This window comes from Oncorhynchus nerka, linkage group LG1 (genome assembly GCF_034236695.1).
Source record: "Oncorhynchus nerka isolate Pitt River linkage group LG1, Oner_Uvic_2.0, whole genome shotgun sequence".
NCBI lineage: Eukaryota > Metazoa > Chordata > Actinopteri > Salmoniformes > Salmonidae > Oncorhynchus > Oncorhynchus nerka.
Genome location: NC_088396.1, coordinates 12,455,763 through 12,478,547, shown reverse-complemented (window position 1 = coordinate 12,478,547; position 22,785 = coordinate 12,455,763). Strand labels below are relative to the sequence as shown.

Sequence of the window (22,785 nt, the reverse complement as noted above, 5' to 3'; positions counted from 1 at the left end):
GAATTGAGGCTGTTCTGAGGGCAAAAGGGGGTGCAAAACAATATTAGGAAGCTGTTCTTAATGTTTTGTACACTCAGTGTACATGGATGTTATAACCATACGCTGATTTGGCTTCGTGTCAGTGCAAAGTTCAGATAAATATGACTATTGCTGGTCTATTCTTGCAATCCTTTAGTGTCTCATCTCCATTTTGAAGCTAGTCATTTCTTAATAATCCATGTTGAATAAGAGGATGTGGACCCATATCAGCCAGGCCTGAACTGAATTTATTCCGGATTTAAAAATGGCAGGTACAATGAAGTCAGAGATGCATTTCAATTTCCATATATAGTTCCGCTACGCCAGTGCCTAACTCCTGAGCCATGAGCCATTTGATTAAATTACAGTCAGAAGAGAGCATCTTTCTCTAAATCCTTATTACATTTTTAAAAGTCATAGGACTTAATGTCATCAGGTATACTGAACAAAAATAGAAAAAAATAGAAACGCAACATGCAACAATTTCAAAGATTTTACTGAGTTACAATTCCTGTAACTAAATCAGTCAATTGAAATAAATTCATTAGGCCCAAATCTATGGATTTCCCGTGACTGGGAATACAGATATGCATCTGTTGGTCACAGATACCTTAAAAAAAAGGTAGGGGTGTTGATCAGAAAACCAGTCAGTATCTGGTGTGACCACCATTTCTCTAATGCAGCGCGACACATTTCCTTCGCATAGTTGATCAGGCTTCTGATTGCGGCCTGTGGAATGTTGTCCCACTCCTCTTCAATGGCTGTGCAAAGATGCTGGAAGTTGGCGGGAACTGGAACACGCTGTCGTACACATGCTCAACAGGTGACATGTCTGGTGAGGACGCAGGCCATGGAAGAACTGGGACATTTTCAGATCCAGGAATTGTGTACAGATCCTTGCAACATGGGGCCGTGCATTATCATGCTGAAACATGAGGTGATGGCGGCAGATGAATGGCACGACAATGGGCATCAGGATCTCATCATGGTATCTCTGTGCATTCAAATTGCCATCGATAAAATACAATTGTGTTCATTGTCCGTAGTTTATGCCTGCCGATAACATAACCCCACCATGGGGTACTCTGTTCCCCATGCTGACATCAGCAAACCATTCGCCCACACAATGCCATACATGTGGCCTGCGGTTGAGGCCGGTTGAACATACTGACATTGGAGGCGGTATATGGTAGATAAAACATTTCATTGTGGCAACAGCTCTGGCTGATATTCCTGCAGTCAGCATGCCAATTGCACGCTCCCTCAAAACGTGCGATATCTGTGGCATTGTGTTGTGTCACAAAACTGCACATTTTAGTGGCCTTTTATTGTCCCCAGCACAAGGTGCACCTATGCTGTTCATTCAGCTTCTTGAAATATCGCATCAGTTGGCTGGATGGATTATCTTGGCAAAGGAGAAATGCTCACTAACAGGGATGTAATCAAATTTGTGACAAAAAAATGAGAGAAATAAGCTTTTTGTGCATATAGAAGATTTCTGGGATCTTTACAGGTTGCGTTTATATTTCTGTTCAGTGTAGTTACAGAGAAACCAACAATTTCATCTACACAGTCAAGGTAGTCAAAAGCAACACAATATATACAGTTGAAGTCGGAAGTTTACATACACTTAGGTTGGAGTTATTAAAACTCGTTTTTCAACCACTCCACACATTTCTTGTTAACAAACTATAGTTTTGGCAAGGTCATTTAGGTCATCTACTTTGTGCATGACACAGGTAATTTTTTCAACAATTGTTTACATACAGATTATTTCACTTATAATTCACTGTATCACAATTCCAGTGGGTCAGAAGTTTACATACACTAAGTTGACTGTGCCTTTAAACAGCTTGGAAAACTCCAGAAAATGATGTCATGGCTTTAGAAGCTTCTGATAGGCTAATTGACATAATTTGAGTCAATTGGAGGTGTACCTGTGGATGTATTTCAAGGCCTACCTTCAAACTCAGTGCCTCTTTGCTTGACATCATGGGAAAATCAAAATAAAATAATTTGTAGACCTCCACAAGTCTGGTTCATCCTTGGGAGCAATTTCCAAATGCCTGAAAGTACTATGTTCATCTGTACAAACAATAGTACGCAAGTATAAACTCAGCAAGGAAGAAACAAGGAAGAAGCCACTGCTCCAAAACCGCCATAAAAAACCCAGACCACGGTTTACAACTGCACATGGGGACAAAGATCGTACTTTTTGGAGAAATGTCTGATGAAACAAAAATAGAACTGTTTGACCATAATGACCATTGTTATGTTTGGAGGAAAAAGGGGGAGGCTTGCAAGCCGAAGAACACCATCCCAACCGTGAAGCACGGGGGTGGCAGCATCATGTTGTGGGGGTGCTTTGCTGCAGGAGGGACTCGTGCACTTCACAAAATAGATGGCATCATGAGAAGAAAAATGATGTGGATATATTGAAGCAACATCAGTCATGAGGTTAAAGCTTGATCGCAAATGGGTCTTCCAAATGGACAATGACCCCAAGCATACTTCCAAAGTTGTGGCAAAATGGCTTAAGGACAACAAAGTCAAGGTATTGGAGTGGCCATCACAAAGCCCTGACCTCAATTCTATAGAACATTTGTGGGCAGAACTGAAAAAGCGTGTGCGAGCAAGGAGGCCTACAAACCCGACTCAGTTACACCAGCTCTGTCAGGAGGAATGGGCCAAAATGCTCACAACTTATTGTGGGAAGCTTGTGGAAGGCTACCTGAAGCGTTTGAAGTTAAACTATTTAAAGGCAATGAGACCAATACTAATTGAATGTATGTAAACTTCTGACCCACTGGGATGTGATGAAATAAATAAAATCTGAAATAAATCATTCTCTCTACTCTTATTCTGACATTTCACATTCTTAAAATAAAGTGGTGATCCTAACTGAACCTAAATCAAGGAATTTCTACTAGGATTAAATGTCAGGAATTGTGAAAAACTGTTTAAATGTATTTGGCTAAGGTGTATGTAAACCTCCGACTTCAACTGCAATACCATTACAAATATACCACACAATTGCGTAAGAGCCCACTCTTTGAGCTTCATTTAACAAATCATACACGATACAACACATCTGTAAAATCTTCATGTACTTTTAGAACACTTCAAATAATATCGTAACATATCAACATGACTGTATACATACACTGAGTGTACAAAACATTAAGAACACCTGCTCTTTCCATGACAGTCTGACCAGGTGAAAGCTATGATCCCTTATTGATGTCACCTGTTAAATCCACTTCAGTCAGGGGGCAAAAGGGGTGAAACTCAATAGGAAGGAGTTCCTAATGTTTTGTACACTCCGTGTATGTCCCCGTAACAGTCGAGGCTGTAGCTATGTGCAGTTCATGGGCAGCAGAGGTGATCGGAGGGAGCTTTAGACGACGAGGCCCAGGCGTTTCTTGATGAAGTGGGCCACCAGAACCTGAGGTCTCTGTTGGTACTCCACTAGCACATCATGAGGGGTGGAGATCTGATCCCCATCGAAACGGTTCAACAAAGTCACACAGACGACAGCCGCTGGGGAGAGAAAGGTTACATCCGTTACGAATGTAAGAACACTTGATTTTTTACATGATGAGGTCATTCAAATTGATTACTGAATTTTCCCTGTCAAAGAAAGTTAGTGACGTTGGAGACGGATTTATTTTGAACAACACCTTTGATGGCACAGGCACGACACATGGCTGCGAAGACGGTGGACTCCATCTCAATATTCCTGACTCCTGTGTTATAGGCTTTCCTTAAGTACTCCAGCTTGTCCTCAGTGGAGAAGGAGCAGAGAGCTCCATCAAGCCGACCCTGACCTGGTGGACCACAACAGAACACAGGCGGAGTTAGATCAAAGCCAGAAGGCTAGTAGGCAGCATTGGGAATGTACTGTACATCCTAAGTTAAAGGGTCAGTCTAGCCATTCGAAAAAAAACAACCAAACTCACAGACTGTAGCTTTAACTCAGGGCTTCTGAGTGGCTGAGTGTACAGCGGTGGGTAACGTGACGTGGTTACCTTCGTAGAAGTCACTGGTGCACATGGTGTTTCCGATGACGGTTGGCACATCGTCTAACTCGGACGAGCACTGCAGCAGCTCCTTGGATATGCCCACATCCAGCTCTGTGCTCCTGGTGACCACCTTACCTAGAACCACCTGCTCAAACTGGGCGCGGAAGAAGCAGTCCACCGCCTTGTCTGTGACCACTACGGTTCCTGGTTCCAGACCTGTAATGGGACACCAGTGACATGATTTAGAGAGCTGTGTTACCCAACTATATCAACATGTACAAATAAATGTGTGTTAACATCCGAAAGAAGAATGGAAAGGGGGGAAGTACGCTCTGACCGACTCCACCGGAGGTGCCAATGCGGAAGAGGATGAAGTCGATGCAGCGGGCATGATGCAGCAGTTTGATGAGCTCATGGAGCATGATGGAGATGGAGGGGACGCCCATACCATGCTGCAGAGACAGAGGGGTGAGGTTAACAATCTTTACTAACGTGAACGGAACTGCGGGAAAGTAGTACTTGGTGTTGTGAAACACTGAGTCGCCGTGCATGCTCTCCCCAATGTGTAGATGTTATCACGGTGACATCCAGATGGTTACCAAATTTTGTACAAAATAATTCATGAAAGCTGCCATGATCCATGGAATAAAATATTGGAGGAAAACATTTGGTCACGTTAGCTACTGCCGGCGACACCATGATACAGCTGGCCAGTGGGAAGCAACTCGGGTTGGCAGGCATTCTTCCCTCTGATCTCAACTTGGTCTCAGAGCATTTTGTGTTATTCTGTACGTAAATCCCAGACACTCCATTTAGTATGATATGTTACGTTTCGTATGGTATGTATTAATTTGTGGATGTCCATCACTCATTTCGTATGATATGTTACGAATTACAATTCGTACTATATGAGTTGAATTTGCTCAAATGTACAATATGTTACACATTTGTGAAACGTATGGAATGTTATGAATTCTAGCTAGGTGGCTAGCTGGCTAGGGTTAGCTACAAGGGTTAAGGTTAGGGGAAGGGTTAGCTAACATGCTAAATAGTTGCTAAAAAAGTAGAAAGTAGTTGAAAATATGCTAATTAGCTCAAATGCTATAGTTGTCCGCGGTGAGATTCGAAATTGCAACCTTAGGGTTGCTAGACGTTCGTGTTTTATGCTCACCCATCCACCCTGACCAACCACCTACATTTGTTTTTGCCTTATGTAACCATCTGTCTTATGTAACCATACCAAACGTAACATATCGTACAAAATATTCTAGTCTATGAGACCAGGCTGCTGGTCTAAGGAGATCCTATAGCCCCCAGGGCAGTGAAGGGCCCATGGGCCTCTGTACAGTCGTGGCCAAAAGTTTTGAGAATGACACAAATATACATTTTCACAAAGTCTGCTGCCTCAGTTTGTATGATGGCAATTTGCATATACTCCAGAATGTTATGAAGAGTGATCAGATGAATTGCAATTAATTGCAAAGTCCCTCTTTGCCATGCAAATGAACTGAATCCCCCAAAAACATTTCCACTGCATTTCAGCCCTGCCACAAAAGGACTAGCTGACATCATGTCAGTGATTCTCTCGCTAACACAGGTGTGAGTGTTGACGAGGACAAGACTGGAGATCACTCTGTCATGCTGATTGAGTTTGAATAACAGACTGGAAGCTTCAAAAGGAGGGTGGTGCTTGGAATCATTGTTCTTCCTTTGTCAACCATGGTTACCTGCAAGGAAACACATGCTGTCATCATTGCTTTGCACAAAGAGGGCTTCACAGGCAAGGTTATTGCTGCTAGTAAGATTGCACCTAAATCAATCATTTATCGGATCATCAAGTACTTCAAGGAGAGAGGTTCAATTGTTGTGAAGAAGGCTTCAGGGCACCCAAGAAAGTCCAGCAAGCACCAGGACCGTCCCCTAAAGTTGATTCAGCTGCGGGATCAGGGCACCACCAGTACAGAGCTTGCTCAGGAATGGCAGCAGCCAGGTGAGAGTGTATCTGCACGCACAGTGAAGCAAAGAGTTTTGGAGGATGGCCTGGTGTCAAGAAGGGCAGCAAAAAAGCCTCCTTTCCAGGAAAAACATCAGGGACAGACTGATATTCTGCAAAATATACAGGGATTGGACTGCTGAGGACTGGGGTAAAGTCATTTTCTCTGATGAATCCCCTTTCCGATTGTTTGGGGCATCCGGAAAAAAGCTTGTCCGGAGAAGACAAGGTGAGCGCTACCATCAGTCCTGTGTCATGCCAACAGTAAAGCACCCTGAGACCATTCATGTGTGGGGTTGCTTCTCAGCCAAGGGAGTGGGCTTACTCACAATTTTGCCTAAGAACACAGCCACGAATAAGGAATGGTACCAACACATCCTCCGAGAGCAACTTCTCCCAACCATCCAGGAACAGTTTGGTGATGAACAATGCCTTTTCCAGCATGATGTAGCACCTTGCCATAAGGCAAAAGTGATAACTAAGTGGCTCGGGGAACAAAACATTGATATTTTGGGTCCATGGCCTGGAAACTCCCTAGACCTTAATCCCGTTGAGAACCTGTGGTCAATCCTCAAGAGGCGGCTGGACAAACAAAACACCTACAAATTCTGACAAACTCCAAGCATTGATTATGCAAGAATGGGCTGCCATCAGTCAGGATGTGGCACATAAGTTAATTGATAGCATGCCAAGGTGGATTGCAGAGGTCTTGAAAAAAAAGGGTCAACACTGCAAATATTGACTATTTGCATCAACTTCATGTAACTGTCAATAAAAGCCTTTGACACTTATTAAACGCTTGTAATTATACTTCAGTATTCTATAGTAACATCTGACAAACATATCTAGTTTGCGCTATTCTGTGAAGGGAGTAGTACCCAGCGTTGTACGAGATCTATTTTGAGTTTCTTGTTCATTTCTCGCATGGAATAGCCTTCATTTCTCAGAACAAGAATAGACTGACGAGTTTCAGAAGAAAGGTCTTTGTTTCTGGCCATTTTGCGCCTGTAATCGAACCCACAAATGCTGATGTTCCAGATACTCAACTAGTCTAAAGAAGGACCGTTTTATTGGTTCTTCAATCAGGACAACAGTTTTCAGCTGTGCAAACATAATTGCAAAAAGGTTTTCTAATGATCAATTAGCCTTTTAAAATGATAAACTTGGATTAGCTAACACAACGTGCCATTGGAACACAGGAGTGATGGTTGTTGATAATGGGCCTCTGTACAACTATGTAGATATTCCATTAAAAGATGTGACATTTCCAGCTACAATAGTCATTTACAACATTAACAATGTCTACACTGTATTTCGGATCAATTTGATGTTATTATAATGGACAAAAACAACAACATTTCTAAGTGACCCCAAATCCTCAGAGAGTTCTTTGCCATGAGGTGCCATGTTGAACTTCCAGTGACCAGTCAGTATGAGGGAGTGTGAGAGCGATGATACCAAATTTAACACACCTACTCCCCATTCACACCTGAGACCTTGTAACACTAACGAGTCACATGACACCGGGGAGGGGAAATGGCTAATTGCATTTCACTTAGGGGTGTACTCACTTTTGTTGCCAGCGGTTTAGACATTAATGGCTGTGTGTTGAGTTATTTTGAGGGGACAGCAAATTTACACTGTTATAGCAAATGTACAATGTTATACAAGCTGTACACTCACTACTTTACATTGTAGCAAAGTGTCATTTCTTCAGTGTTGTCACATGAAAAGATATACTCAAATATTTACAAAAATGTGAGGGGTGTACTCACTTTTCTGATATACTGTATATATAAATAAATAACTCCTCACCTCTCCACTATGCTAGCTACGTTCTGGCACAAAAATGGCTGCCGTGCATCATTAAAGTAGGTGCCACACATTGGTGGTGGTAGAGGTGAATTCCCCTCTTACTATTGTAAAGCACTTTGAGCACCTAGGTGGAAAAGCACTATATAAACCCAATCAATTATTGTTGTTATTATTATTACAAGACACAGCAACACACCAAACATCTGATAATAATATTACATAATTTCAGGTGTCAGTCACTGGCTTACATAAATCATTTTCACTTATCAAGTTGTAAAGTCTTAAACAGGCTATCGAAAGTCAAGTCAGACCATTATCTTGTGAGGGAGATGTATCCATTGTGCAATACTTACACTGATAGAAAGTACGGGTCCCACTTTGTACATGGAGTAGCGGTCGGTTCCTTCACAGATATCTGTGACATTATCCATGTTTCCGGGCGGCAAGGCCAGCTCCTGGTGAATGAACTGAGCAAAGGACTTCATCCGATTGGCACTCCCGCCGACGCACACAAACTGCAAAGGGGGAGACATAAAAAGACAACTGTCTTTGAGTAGCTTTTCGAAATCAGGTATTTCAAGTATTTTGTCTGGGCAACTTCCACAAACCTTGACGTCTCCGAACATCTCAGGTAGGTTGTGGGTCTTGGTCCCCAGGTTGAAGTGATAGAGAATGTCCTCTTCCATTGTATCCAAGTGGGGGTTTTTAACATGGATCTGTGGGTTCTTGACCTCCAGTCTGTAAAAACATTGACATACGAGCGAGCACATGAAAGCGTCATAATAAAAGTCTCTCTAATGCAGAACAAGAACTAGTGGTGTAAGGAAACCTCAAAGCAAAATAAAAATACTCACTCGCTATATTCAGAATGGTCCGTGACAGTCCCCATACAGTTGAGTAAAATATATGACATGGCTGTTGTTCACTGTAGATATACTAAAAAAATGAATAATTGCTATCAACTATATAACACAATATTACAAACAAAATACTTAAGAGCCACAATATTAGCTACAGCCACAAGTGCAATACATACCTTTCAGGCTAGACAGAAAAATAATCCAGGTGATATTCGCTGTTGTGCTGTGTAGCAGTTTCCAAATACTCTTGACACGTGTTCAGCTCGAAGGAAATGAAAGTGGCGTCTCGGATTCTGGGGCTGATATAGCTTTGCCCTGTGACCTCTCAGGAATGATTGGTTAGTGAGGGAGGAGTAGTGACTGTCTGGTCTCTAACTGATCTAAAACAAATGCTTTGACAGACGCTACAAATACTTGGCTCAGATCCAAAGAGCTTGACTAGACACAATTTAATAAAAATTTCAATTAATTACTTCCGTTGTGTAAAATACAAATGGCCATGCAAATAAAGGTGGACTCAAGTTACATAAACACACATCTCCATGTTTTCAAACATGAGCTAAGACGATTATGTAATTTTCAGAATACTGGGAATACTGTATCTCATGATACATTCAGGTTCGAAAGCAATTGAGCGTGTACAAATATTTGACTACGTGTGTGTATATCAATAAAATACATTGACATTATGTTAACCACTTTTTTCTGATATGCCTCATATCCTAGTCATTCATTTCAGCGTTACGGGGAGGATTATATTTCATATTCACTTTGTATCCTGTGTCAATTACATCCATAGGACTTCTACTATGATGATGGTGGTAAAGAGGATCAATTCGTGGAGACCACAGGTGTCAACAAATACATGTCTAGATGCCATTTCAAAATGGCGACGAGTGCTTCATTGAGCACATAAAGAGAATGACGACACGTCCAGAGTTTCTATGCACAACACATTTATTTTTAAACAGAAATCTTTATAGCAACCACATTGAGGCACAAAAAAAAAAGACACTTCAAAACAGCAGGCATTTTTAGAGGAGCCCCTCTAAGCCACAGACACCTTTAAAAAATAAAAAACATCATTCCAAAAAAAAACTACTACAACAGACAAACAAGAGCATAGCTCGGGCTAGTACATTAAGTTAGTGTTACAGTGCAAATGCAGTTCAATAGCAACAACTTCAGGCACAGAACGGGTCTGTGAGCGCAAACTAACGTAGAATCTAGTTTTGCAATTGTGTATACTTCTTGGAACAAGCACACACAGAGGTGGAATAACAAGAGTGCTAAAACTCTAACCAAAATTAACTGCTTTAATTGACCTATAGTATATGCGGTTTTGAACAGGCAAACCCTGGTGAAGGAACGTTGTGGAGGTGAACATTGAGGAGTCAGTCGTCCTCAACTGCCTTTGCTCCTTTCTACTCCTTGGAATCTGCAGGGATACACACAGGTTAATGTGTGTGTGTGTGTTTCCCCACACATTTAGATTTGCCGTCCCATCACATGATCACTGACAACAATGCATTAATAATGCAAGTCAGGATTAAAATGTTCCCGACTGATGTCGACAGGCATATCATCATGTCTGAATGGTTCATGCATTGTAATTTCGCAACTCTACTTTGGTGCCCCATGTATCAATTCTGTAGATCTGTACATTATTTATTGTCTCATAAAAATCTATACACGACTTCATGACTTGACTTCATATTCATTCAATATTTCATTAGTTAGTCAATGTGCTTCTGAGCAATGAGACAAAATTGCCAATTGAATTCAAATGATCTTGAAGTTGGAACATCAAACCACAGTCACTAACAGCTACTTACTTGATGAATGCATATTGGGTGCCCCTTTCTTGTCCTCTAAATAGCCGAAGCTCAAGAGCGTACCCATGTTGACAGGGTTCGAATTCTGAGATCTGCAAGACCAAAAGGCAAGCATTTTAATGTGGTCTAAACAAAATGCGGAAACAAAACATGAAAATAATTGAGCATTTAGATTTAGTCGAGGGCTCACAACAACCATAAAACTACACAACAATCGTAAAACAGTGGGAGAATCAGTCAGCTGATGGTAATATTGACACGGTGAAGGGGAGTAAATCAACAGCAAACAATGAATTTGGACTGAAAACACTTACCTCTAACTGAGACACAGTCGAGCTAATAATTAAATAAATGTTTTTATACCCTGGCAATTGGTCAACTATATCTTCCAATTTTAACATGTTCTGTTATTCATTATGGTTCTAAGAATGGACAGACTGTGTAGCCGTGGCTATTTGCTGTCTCTGATGTCATGCTTCATGCTTAGAAGAGACATCTCTGGTTCATGTAGGCCGTCATTGTAAATAAGAATGTTCTTAACGGACTTGCCTAGTTAAATAAAAAATGCAATGTGTGACAGGTCGCCACAGGTCACTGACAGGTGCCAAATGTAAAAAGAAACATTTGCACAATGACTTGCATTGTGGAGTAATACTATTTGAAGCTAGCGATCTGTTTGTTGATGTATTGGTTCAGAAAGCTAACTGAGCGGAACGACTAGCGAGGACATCTGTACTCTTTGAGCAGCATTGCAGCCAGGCACGTAGGCATTGGCCCATAGAGTTAGAGGACTCATCATGGATATAAACTTGTTTTTGCATGGATATTGCCATTGAGGCATTCCACCATTTTTAAGCAGTCAACTGGGTGGGGATTCGCATGGGTGGGTGCGATCAACCAATAATCATCTACTTCTTCAAAATGGGTTAACTATGGTTTGTAAATTTCTTTAAGCTATATCAACACCATCTTAGTGGCCACAATAAATCATTGACAGAAGATTTGGGTCAGGACGCCAGCAATCTTGGCGGTAAAAGCACCTATATTAGCGTTCTATTTTTTTCAAAACACAAAAGAAGAAGAAAATTGACTACTTCAAAATAGCCTTAATGGCGCTACCCGTGCCGTCAACAGATGCCATAATGGGGCAGATACAAAGATGCGTCTTTTAACTCTATGCATTAGCGAACATCACATGGGCCTTATTCATTCTTTAAAAAGTCTGGGGGAGAAGTTTTGGGTAGTGAAATATTGTATGAGAACTACGGAAGCCAGGTCCAAGACTACCACAGTGAATATCGCCAGCACATTGGTCACTCCAGAAGCTTACAGATTTAAAATGGTGCAATCTGGGATATTTGTAGCCAATTTAAGTCACCAAAATGAATGATATGAGGCTTATACCTACTGATTCTTGAATAACGTAATAACATAACTTGCCTCATGAGCTTGTGAGAAAAACAGTCTTAACCATTCATAACTCAACATCTAATGTTTGCTCCAATGTTTTTAAACAAGTGACTTCGTTAACAATGTATAGCTTCAGAAATGGTAAAAACTATATTGATGATATCATTGAATTGCATCCAAAAGTGGTCTGTAAATGTTAAAATAGTTACTTTTCTTCAGCCCCATCAATTGGTAGCGGGGCTGCTGGGCTGAAACACAAATACACCAGGAGTGTAGCTTTAATTAACACTCATATAAACAGTTGTGCTTGGTAAAAATGAACCAACTTTTCACATTGCAGTCTACTTTCACATTTACCACATAACATGCACATCTCTTCACCCATTTGCTTCCATGAAGGAATACAATACGTCTAATTTTACAGGGGAGGTCTTAGACTAGCCAATGATGAGACATGCATCTCTTCTGTGAGGCTCCCCCCCACCCACACACCTAGCTGTTACTGAAATTCTCCACAAATTGTTCTCATAAAACAATCTGTACGCACACTGTACAGCGGGATCCTAAAGTATTGACACCCTTGAAAAAGATCAGCAATGATGACTGTATAAAATAATTCACGTAAATTAAAAATTACATTATTTTATACTAATAAGGCCCAATAATTCAGCGAAACAGATTTGGTTTAACAAGTAATATAAATAGCCACATAAGGCCAAAGGTCCACCTCCATAATTTAGAGTAGGTATGGGGTTATTTTCTGCTCATTCATTCTCATTTCGATGCCAAACCCACCACTGGTGTGCGTGGCTAAAGAGCTCTATTTTCATGTCATCCAGCAAATGTAAACGCCTGGAGTAAGTTAAAATGTCATTGGCACTTGGATTGGAATTGATGCTATGGTCAAACTGCATGAAAATAGAGCTCTGGCCATGCACACCAGTAGTGGGTTTGGCGTCGAAATTGGTATTGTATTAGTATCCCAATTAACTGTTGAAAAAGCAGCAGCTACTCTTCCTTGGGGCCACACAAAACATGACATAATACAGAACATTAATAGACAAGAACAGAACTACATAAAACATGTTTTTAAAGGAGAGGCGTATCAATAACTACACACAAACTATCCAGGTCAAATAGGGGAGAGGCGTTGTGGCATGAGGGTGTTGCTTTATCTGTTGTTTAAAAAAACAACAACAGGTTTGCTGTTTATTTGAGCAATTTGAGATAGAACGGAGTTTCATGCAATAATTGTTCTGGATTTGAGGACTGTCTAGTGGGGTAAGTGTGTGTGTCAGAGCTGTGTGTAAGTTGACTATGAAAACAATGGGATTTTAAACACAATTGTTTCTTATAAAAAGTGATGCAGTCAGTCTCTCCTCAACTCTTAGCCAAGAGAGACTGGCATGCATAGTATTTATATCAGCTCTCTGATTACAATGAGGAGAAAGACGTGCCGCTCTGTTTTGGGCCAGCGGCAGCTTAACTAGGTCTTTCCTTGCAGCACTCAACCACATGACTGGACAATAATCAAGATAAGACACAACTAGAGCCTGTAGAACTTGCTCTGTTTTTTGACACCACGCTCCAAAAAGCATCTACTACCGACAGACCTCTCCCAATATTTACACACATTGAATCTATATATGTTTTGACCATGACAGTTTACAATCTAAGGTAATGCCAAAATAATTTAGTCTCCTCAACTTGTTCAACAGCCACACCATTCATTACCAGATCCAGCTGAGGTCTAGATCTTAGTGAATGATATGTACCAAATACAATGCTCTTAGTTTTAGAGATGTATAGGACCAGTTTATTACTGGCCACCCATTCCAAAACAGACTGCAACTCTTTGTTAAGGGTTTCAGTGACTTCATAAGCTATGGTTGCTGATGCGTATGGTTGAATCATCAGCATACATGGACACAAATGCTTTGTTTAATGCCAGGTTATTGGTAAAAATAGAAAAGAGTAGAGGGCCTAGAAAGCTGCCCTGCGGTACACCACATTTTCCATGTTTTACATTAGAGAACCTTCCATTAAAGAAAACCCTTTGAGTTCTATTAGATGGATAGCTCTGAATCCACAATATGGCAGAGGTTGAAAAGCCAGAACAACAGGTTATTGTCAATAATATCAAAGGCTGTACTGAAATCTAACAGTACAGATCCCACAATTTTCTTATTATCAATTTATTTCAACCAATCATCAGTCATTTGTGTCAGTGTAGTACATGTTGATGCCCTTCTTTATAGGCATGTTGAAGGTCTGTTAGTCTGAATTTGTTTACAGAGAAATATCATTGTATTTGGTCAACAAAAAAATCCAATAGTTTGCTAAGAGCTGGCAGCAAGCTTATAGGTCTGATGTTAGAACCAGTAAAGGCCGCTTTACCACTCTTGGGTAGCGGAAGTACTTTGGCTTCCTTCCAGGCCTGAAGACAAAGACTTTCCTCTTGGCTCAGATTAAAGATATGACAGATAGATGAAAAGCTCATGGGGATGGTAGCTGACTCTATAGCCACTCCTAAGTTGTGAATGCCAAGAGGTGTCATTATTGAGCGATAACAATTTTTCCACCTCTCCCACACCAACTTTGCAAAACTCAAACTTGCAATGCTTTTCTTTCATTATTTGTTTTTTTTATGCATGAATACGATGGCTCATTGTCATCGTTTGCATTTCCTGCCTAAATGTGCCCACTTTGCCAATGAAGTAATCATTAAAATAATCGGCAACGTCAAATGGTGGTGATGAATAAGCCATCTGATTTGATGAAAGATGGAGGTGAATGTATTTCTGGCCATAATTTAATTTAAAGTACCGCAAAGTTTTTTTTTTACATCATTAATCTTGGCTTCATAACAGTTTCTTCTTTATGTTGAGTTTAGTTACATAATTTCTCAATTTGCAGTAAGTCAGATGTGCAGCCAGACTTATTACCCCCCCCCAATCATCTCTTCAACCATACAGTTTTTCAATTCCTCATCAATCCATGGAGCCGTAACAGTTCTAACAGTCAGTTTCTTAACAGGTGCATGTTTATCAATAATTGGAAGAAACAATTTCATAAATTCATCAAGTGCAGCGTCTGGATGCTCCTTATAAATCACATTTTATTTATTTAACTAGGAAAGGCAGTTCAGAACAAATTCTTATTTACAATGACAGCCTAGGAACAGTGGGTTAACTGCCTTGTTAAAAATATTTGTTGGTCTGATGTGAACATCTACATAAGAGTCACAGCAAAATTGTATGATCTCTTATACACTTATAGGCCCAGCTTTTGGAACTTTGGCTTTCCTGGATGTAGCCACTATATTGTGATCACTGCATCCAAAGTTCTACAATATTAGTAAAAATGTGGATGATCTTGTTCCTGTTTTTGTAAACACCCTGGTAGGTTGATTAATAACCTGAACCAGATTACAGGGACTGGTTACAGCGAGAAGCTTCCTCTTGAGCGGGCAGATTGTTGACTATCAGTCAATATTCAAGTCCCCAAGAAAGTAGACCTCTGTTTAAAATCACATATACTATCAAGCATTTCACACATATTATTTAGATACTGACTGTTAGCACTTGGTGGCCTATAGCAACACCCCAAATGAAAAGGCTTTAGATGTGCACCTGCAACCACAACACTTCAACAACACTTGACATAAGATCTTCCCTAAGCATTACAGGGATATGGCTCTGAATATATACAGCGACACCTCTCCCATAAGCATTTCTGTCTCTTCTATATATCCTTGTATTGCTACTGCTGTATCATCGGATTACTTACCTAAGTGGGTCTCAGAAATGGCTAATATATGAATGTTATCTGATGTTAGCAAGTTGAATTCATGAACCTTATTTCTAAGGCTACATCTATAAATATGGGCTATTTTCAGCTCCTGGGTAGCTTATCAGAGATATACATAATACTGAAAAGAGCAAACAAAGCTAGATAAAAAAAGATATACATTAAGCAGTCAATGAATCAATGTGTGTGTTGCGGGGTTGAAGTTACGAACCCATAGGCTTGGCTCAAGCATCCCTTCCAGGCTTCTGGGAGGGAGGGTGGACAATGAGCCTGTCATAGCGGATGTAAGCAATGTCCCCACACGCTCTGGCAGCTTTCATGGCTGGAATAAGTTATTTCCTCTTCTGGCATACAGATTCAGGATAGTCCTCGTTGAGGAAGATGTTTGGTCCTCCCAAGTTATTGGCTCTTTCCAGAACAGAACCTCAGGAACTTGACCACTATAAGCCTGGGCCTGTCACCTGGGCCGGTGGTGGGTTTTCCAGTCATGTGGGCGCGCTCCACCTCAATCTTTCTGGGGTCCATCTTGAATTTCTCAGAGATCATTTCCCTCACTTGGTCCTCAGACTCTGTCCAGGTCTCATGTAGAGATTCTGCAATTCCATCCACAACCATGTTGTTCCGCCTTGATTGTCCCTCGAAATGTATCTGTCATTGTTATCATGGATTCACACACAGAACTGATGTCCTCTCTCAATGACTTACTGATTGCTGTCATCTTGCCATTTTCCTGTTTCAACTCATCGAGCTGACCCTGGGAGAACTGCAAACTGTTGTAACAACTGCTTGTAGAACGCTTTCATTCACTTGTGATAGAGAGATACCACTGTCCTTAACGGTACTCCCACTGGCTTTGGTCTTTGTCATGGCAACTAGAAATGTAGGATACGCTGTTACTCCTCACAGTTCCAGACAGGGCAGGTCACAGGGAAGATTGAAAACAAAACAGTGGGATCTAGACAGCCACAAACCCAGGACAATCCATGGCCCCAGCCACAATGGCTAAACGCATTGCGAGCTGCATTCAAGCCCTCAAGAAAATCCAGCTAGCAACTAGGCTAACTGCTACGCCAAATAGCTCGTTTGTCCAGTGATCCTGCCAACTAAGGACTGGTCTGAGACAAGCAGTCCCAGAAACTGATGCCAACTGCATCGCAGGATCCAATAACTAAGACTTTCAATACACTTTCAAAACAATAAAACCGAGCTCTCCCTCATTCAGAGAGTTATCTGAGCCCCTGTGTGAGAACGCAAAAGCAGAAAACACTCCCTTAAAATATGGTGGGGGATCTTGTTATGGGGCATTTTTGCTTCCACTAGTCCTGTGGACCTTGTGAAAGGTCAACATCATTATGAACTTTAACCAGTACCAGGACATTTTGCCCCAAAAATCTGGTTGCCTCTGCCAGGAGACAAACTTGGCCGCAAGTGGATATTCCAGCAAGACAATAACCCCAAACACACATGATATTCAACTTTTTTTTTTACATTTATTTTTAAATATCAAATTTTCCAAGAATTTGTTCTTAGGAAACTGATCAAATGCTTTTGTTGCTAAACAGAAACACTGTGCAATAGTGGCACTGCAATTCAAGTGGGAGGGGTCCTGAAGTCATATCCAAAAGACAGTAAAAAAAAGTTCTGTCTTTTTGGCAAAATATCTGTAATAGTAATTCTGTAATTTTTAATACAATTCTGTTTAATATTTAGAATATTATACAGTGCATTCAGAAAATATTCAGACCCCTTGACTAACATTTTGTTACGTTACAGCCTTTTTTTTAAATGGATTAAATAAATACAAAAATCCTCAATCTACACAAAATAACATATTGACAAAGTGAGAACAGATTAACATTTTTGCACATTTACTACAAATAAAAAACATAAATACCTTATTTACATAAGCATTCAGACCCTTTGCTATGAGACTCGAAATTGAGCTCAGGTGCATCCGGTTTCTATTGATCATCCTTGATGTTTCTACAACCTGGAGTCCACCTGTGGTAAATTCAATTGATTGGCCATGATTTGGAAAGGCACACACCTGTCTATATAAGGTTCCACAGTTGACAGAGCACGTCAGAGCAAAAACCAAGCCATGAGGGCAAAGGAATTGTCCACAGACCTCCAAGACAGGATTGTGTCGGGAAGGGTACCAAATAATTTCTGCAGCATTGAAGGTCCCCAAGAACACAGTGGCCTCCATCATTCTTAAATGGAAGAAGTTTGGAACCAACAAAATTCTTCCTAGAGCGGACCGCCTGGCAAAACTGAGCAATCGGGGGAGAAAGTTTTTGGGTCAGGGAGGTGACCAAGAACCCAATAGTCACTCTGACAGAGCTCCAGAATTCCTCTGTGGAGATGGGAGAACCTTCCAGATGGACAATCTCTGCAGCACTCTACCAATCAGGCCTTTATGGTAGAGTGAGCAGGCAGAAGCCACTCCTCAGTAAAAAGGCACATGACAGCTCGCTTGGAGTTTGCCAAAAGGCACCTACAGACACTCAGACCATGAGAAACAAGATTATCTGGATTGACAAAACCAAGATTGAACTCTTTGGCCTGAAAGCCTCACGTCTGGAGGAAACCTGCCACCATCCCTAAGATGACTGGGAGACTAGTCAGGATCGGGGCAAATATTAACAGAGGAAAGTACAGAGAGATCCTTGATGAAAACCTGCTCCAGAGTGCTCAGGACCACCAACTGGGGGCGAAGGTTCACATTCCAACAGGACCTTGACCCTAAGCACACAGACAAGACAACGTAGGAGTGGCTTCAGGACAAGTCTCAATGCCCTTGAGTGGCCCAGTCAGTGCCCGGACCTGAACCCGATCGAACATCTCTGGAGAGACCTGAAAATAGCTGTGCAGCAACACTCCCCATCCAACCGGACAGAGCTTGAGAGGATCTGCAAAAAAGAAACTCCCCAAATACAGGTGTGCCAGGCTTGTAGTGTCATACCCAAGAAGACTCAAGGCTGTTATCACTGCCAAAGGGCTTCAACAAAGTTCTGAGTAAAGGGTCTGAATACTTATGTAAATGTGATTTTTCAGTTTAGCATTTTTAACACATTTGCAAAAATGTCTAAAAACCTGTTTTTTCTTTGTCATTATGGGGTATTGTGTGTAGATTGAGGAAAATAACTATTTAATAAAATGTTAGAATAAGGCTGTAACGTAACAAAATGTGGAAAATGTCAAGGGGTCTGAATACTTTCCGAAGGCACTGTATATCATTCACTGTATTCTCACAGTATAAATAATCCCCTATCATTAACAATCAATAGGAATTACATACTGAAGTAATGTGTTTGAAATCTCTTTCTATTTGACATCGATTATTTGAATGTATATATGACTGAGCTTTTGAGCCTATAATAAAGTTACATATTGTCAAGTTGCACAAGCTGTCTGGAGGCACAACTCTGCTGTGCATGAAAAATAGAACATTGCCATCTTGTGGATATCTGGTGCAAATATTCCAAAGGGCGTACTCACGTTTTCTTGAAATTGCCTGCTGCCTCTTCGTTCTTTCCTGATGCTAAGGACAAGTTCTCCATTTGGCTGTTGGGAGATATCTGACAATAAAAACAAGGTGTCTTGAATAGTCATTTATCATCTGGAATCACGTCAGGATTGAACAGAGATGAAAGATGTATTGAACAAGAGATGAAACCCCCTATTTCAGTTGGCAACGTCGGCCTCTATTGGACATACTAGGTCACTTTCTACTCTATCCATGCAACTGCAAGAGAGGAATCTTATAAATTTAGAATAATTTAAATATGATAAACGTCAGTGACAATTTGATGCTAACCAAATACATTTCACCAACAATGGTGGACATAGCCAAAGATGGTGGTTAAGTGGTTGGTTATAGGTTCTCAGGATACGGTAGGTGTTAAGTCTGAGAACTCTATTCCTTGTTAGCTAATACTATTTTACTGCACCAAAAACATTAGGCTTTTCATAATACTAGGCAGGTGATATAATGCTGACAAAAAAAGTCAATGTCTGATATAGATCAGTAAATCTAGATCTAAACAGGTCTGTCTGCATAATGTACTTTAAACACATAACTATAAACTCAATTTAGTGGCACAATAGGGAGGGTGTAATATTGTTACAGTGGTTTTAGGAAATTGCAAGGATTTCTCCCTTCACCTTCTCTTTGTCATCAAAGTCCCTTTCCCAAGTTGACTTATTATCACTCCCAAAAGGAGCATTAGTTGACATGTAGTTTTGGAAACTCTCAGTTGGGCTGGAAGAAAGAAAAATGGACAAATAACCCATTTTACTAGTAGACTTATCTGGTATAACAGGGCTGCGTTCAGCAGGACTCAACGGTGTGCAATGTTTGATACAACGGGGACGGTGCCGTTCTGAATGACCAGTTGAAGAATGTTGTGATGATAATGGTGGCCCAGAGGGTGATCGTGTATACACTACAGTGTGCTGCATGAGTTTTCAAATGGTGACCACACCCATATTGATCTGACCACACTTCGCCACAACCACCAAAAGGGAGCAAACATACAAAGGCTGTTGAAGGAAAGTGCACTGTGAGGGAAACGTGTTATTCGGTACAAACCATCACGCAACGTAGCAAAACGTTTAATAAACTGAACACACCCCTGTTTTACAATAGGGTACATGCCATACATCCACAAACAAATATGTAATTTGCATGTTTAATGCAAACAATCCAACTTGGCCTAGCCAAGTAGCCATAAAATTACTAGCTAACACAAAGACATTTTTTTTTATTCCACAGTCATTTCTCTCATTTTAATTTGCCTTTACCTTGCTTGCTCTTTAGCTTTTGGAGAACCAGAGAACCAGTTAGGAGGCTTGTAAGATGATGCAGAGTTAGGTTTGGTGTCCAAGTTGGTCTCCTCATGCCACAATAAACCTGTAAATGATGAGAAGAACTTGGCTATCCATTTTGTATACTAGCTATTTGCTAGTTAGCTCGCTAGCGAACGTTAGTAGTCTCGCGTGGCAATCCTTCCAATTATCTGGATGGGTGTGTCATTTTCCTATTTACACAGATAGATAGATATAACGTTATCTGACATTATTTACACAGATGAAAGGATAGATCATCGTTAATGAGCCCCTTTTAAAACAGAATATCATTTTTACCCCTCTGTCCTCCTTGTTTAGCCAGTTTAGTATAAGCAGAATCGGACTCATTAACTCCCGTACGGCGCCCTTTACTCCTCTCCTCAGGACCATTGTTAGCATCTTCAGACAGCCCAGGAATCTGGGAGGTCGGGGCAGCTTTTGTTGAACAATCATCACCATTGTTAACGTCTAAAAACACAAACACAATAATATGCCTCGCTTCAAGCTCGCTAGGCACTTCAACTAACACATTCACCTGGTACATTTTTAGAGATGCTCGTTTAGCATTTGAGATGTAGCTAGCCAAATAGTACTGGGCCTTCACAGCTAACGTTAGTATAACAGTTAATTAGTCAAAATAAATGCTGGTCAACTTTGCACATTTGAAGACCCTCTAAGTTACTTGCCATCGTTGTTTTGTTGGTGATCTGTGTCAGTGTCCATGTCTAATGTTGTCTTTCTGATGGAAAAAGAACGCAGCACATTGTCATCCTTGCCAACACTGCTGGCCAAATGGCTAGTCAGTTAGCTACCGTTAGCTTAGCAATAAGGCGTTGCCAGCTAGCATTAGCTAGTTCAAAGCAAGCGAACAGTATAGGTGTTCGTTTAAGCACATAGATGTAAGTGTGGGTAACTAGCAAGGCGATGTGATGCTCAGGAATCATTGCAAAACATTACTTACATTTCCAGCTATACAGCGGTTGCAAATCTGGACACTGGCAAAGAGCGCGGAGAAAACCGACTATAGGTTTAGAGCTAGCTTGCAACGAGTGACAAGACAAACGTCCGACTGTGCCCAACAGACTGTGCCCAAAGTTTTATTACCATGGAAACAGGGCTGGGACATTGACATTTTAGGGTCGTGTTCAAGAACCGCTTGTGGTGAATGGGTTTAAAAACAGAAATGATGTGAAATTCCTTTCAATCAGAGCTGAGATAAAAAATAAAAAAATAAAAATGTTTTATTGTTTATTAAATGAAAATAAAGATATTGAAATTATGAATAATCCACCCAACACTTTATTTGCAAGTTACATTGTAAAATAATAGTGAAGACATCAAAACTATGAAATAACACCTATGGAATCATGTAGTAACCAAAAAAGTTTAAATACATTTTAGTTTTTAGAATCTTCAAAGTAGCCACCCTTGATGACAGCTTTACACACTCTTGGCATTCTCTCAACCAGCTTAACCTGGAATGTTTTTCCAACAGTCTTGAAGGGGTTCCCACATATGCTGAGCACTTGTTGGCTGCTTTTCCTTCACTCTGTGGTCTAACTCATCCCAAATCAACTAAATTGGGTTGAGGTCAGGTGATTGTGGAGGTCAGGTCATCTGATGCAGCACTCCATCACACTCCTTCTTGGTCAAATAGCCCTTACACAGCCTGGAGGTGTGTTGGGTCATTGTCCTGTTGAAAAACAAATGATAGTCTCACTAAGCGCAAACCAGATGGGATGGTGTATCGCTGCAGAATGCTGTGGTACGTGTGCATTGAATTCTAAATAAATCACTGACAGTGTCAGCAGCAAAGCATCATCACACCTCCTCCATGTTTCATGGTGGGGACCACACATGCGGAGATCATCCGTTCACCTACTCTGTGTCTCACAAAGACATGGCGGTTGGAACCAAAAATCTAAAATTTGGACTCATCAGACCAAAGGACAGATTTCCACCAGTCTAATGTCCATGGCTCATGTTTCTTGGCCCAAGCAAGTCTCTTCTTCTTATTGGTGTTCTTTAGTAGGGGTTTCTTTGCAGCAATTCGATGTTGAGATGTGTCTGTTACTTGAACTCTGTGAAGCATTTATTTGGGCTGCAATCTGAAGTGCAGTTAACTCTAATGAACTTATCCTCTGCAGCAAGGGGGTCTTCCTTTCCTGTGG

General features: G+C 40.9%; 2 protein-coding genes across 4 annotated transcripts; both read right to left on the bottom strand.

Moving 5' to 3' along the window:
- Positions 1-1,522: 1,522 nt before the first annotated feature.
- Positions 1,523-8,992, bottom strand: LOC115141376 (uridine phosphorylase 2-like). 2 transcript variants are annotated; one of them, XM_029680215.2, is made up of 8 exons: positions 8,885-8,992; positions 8,703-8,784; positions 8,457-8,586; positions 8,202-8,363; positions 4,378-4,492; positions 4,047-4,256; positions 3,699-3,845; positions 1,523-3,558 (listed from the first exon to the last, which is right to left on the bottom strand). In XM_029680215.2, exons 2-8 carry the CDS (start codon positions 8,759-8,761, stop codon positions 3,416-3,418), a joined length of 966 nt encoding a protein of 321 aa, XP_029536075.1. In that variant the 5' UTR covers positions 8,762-8,784; positions 8,885-8,992; the 3' UTR covers positions 1,523-3,415. The 2 variants fall into 2 exon arrangements, with proteins under 2 accessions (XP_029536075.1, XP_029536164.1); XM_029680304.2 differs by having other exon boundaries at positions 8,703-8,773.
- A 655-nt stretch (positions 8,993-9,647) lies between these two features.
- LOC115141485 (uncharacterized protein C7orf57-like) lies at positions 9,648-21,710 on the bottom strand. Of its 2 annotated transcripts, XM_029680425.2 has the most exons (9): positions 21,576-21,709; positions 21,301-21,353; positions 20,912-21,082; positions 20,570-20,678; positions 19,931-20,027; positions 19,265-19,344; positions 12,163-12,201; positions 10,544-10,635; positions 9,648-10,146 (listed from the first exon to the last, which is right to left on the bottom strand). In XM_029680425.2, the coding sequence occupies exons 2-9, from the start codon at positions 21,335-21,337 to the stop codon at positions 10,133-10,135; spliced, it is 639 nt and encodes a 212-aa protein (XP_029536285.1). In that variant the 5' UTR covers positions 21,338-21,353; positions 21,576-21,709; the 3' UTR covers positions 9,648-10,132. The 2 variants fall into 2 exon arrangements, with proteins under 2 accessions (XP_029536285.1, XP_029536370.1); XM_029680510.2 differs by lacking the exon at positions 12,163-12,201 and having other exon boundaries at positions 21,576-21,710.
- Positions 21,711-22,785: the final 1,075 nt, after the last annotated feature.

What these genes read in the sequence shown, in the direction of transcription:
- LOC115141485 (XM_029680425.2), bottom strand. Translation starts at nt 21,337, where the DNA reads ATGGACACTGACACAGATCACCAACAAAACAACGATG. An exon ending in TCACCAACAAAACAACGATG is followed by an intron (nt 21,083 to 21,300) that starts GCAAGTAACTTA and finishes TTGTGTTTTTAG; the next exon opens with ACGTTAACAATGGTGATGAT. An exon ending in AAAGCTAAAGAGCAAGCAAG is followed by an intron (nt 20,028 to 20,569) that starts GTAAAGGCAAAT and finishes TCTTTCTTCCAG; the next exon opens with CCCAACTGAGAGTTTCCAAA.
- LOC115141376 (XM_029680215.2), bottom strand. Translation starts at nt 8,761, where the DNA reads ATGTCATATATTTTACTCAACTGTATGGGGACTGTCACGGACCATTCT. An exon ending in AGATGTTCGGAGACGTCAAG is followed by an intron (nt 8,364 to 8,456) that starts GTTTGTGGAAGT and finishes CCCCCTTTGCAG; the next exon opens with TTTGTGTGCGTCGGCGGGAG. An exon ending in CACCAGTGACTTCTACGAAG is followed by an intron (nt 3,846 to 4,046) that starts GTAACCACGTCA and finishes GTGGTCCACCAG; the next exon opens with GTCAGGGTCGGCTTGATGGA.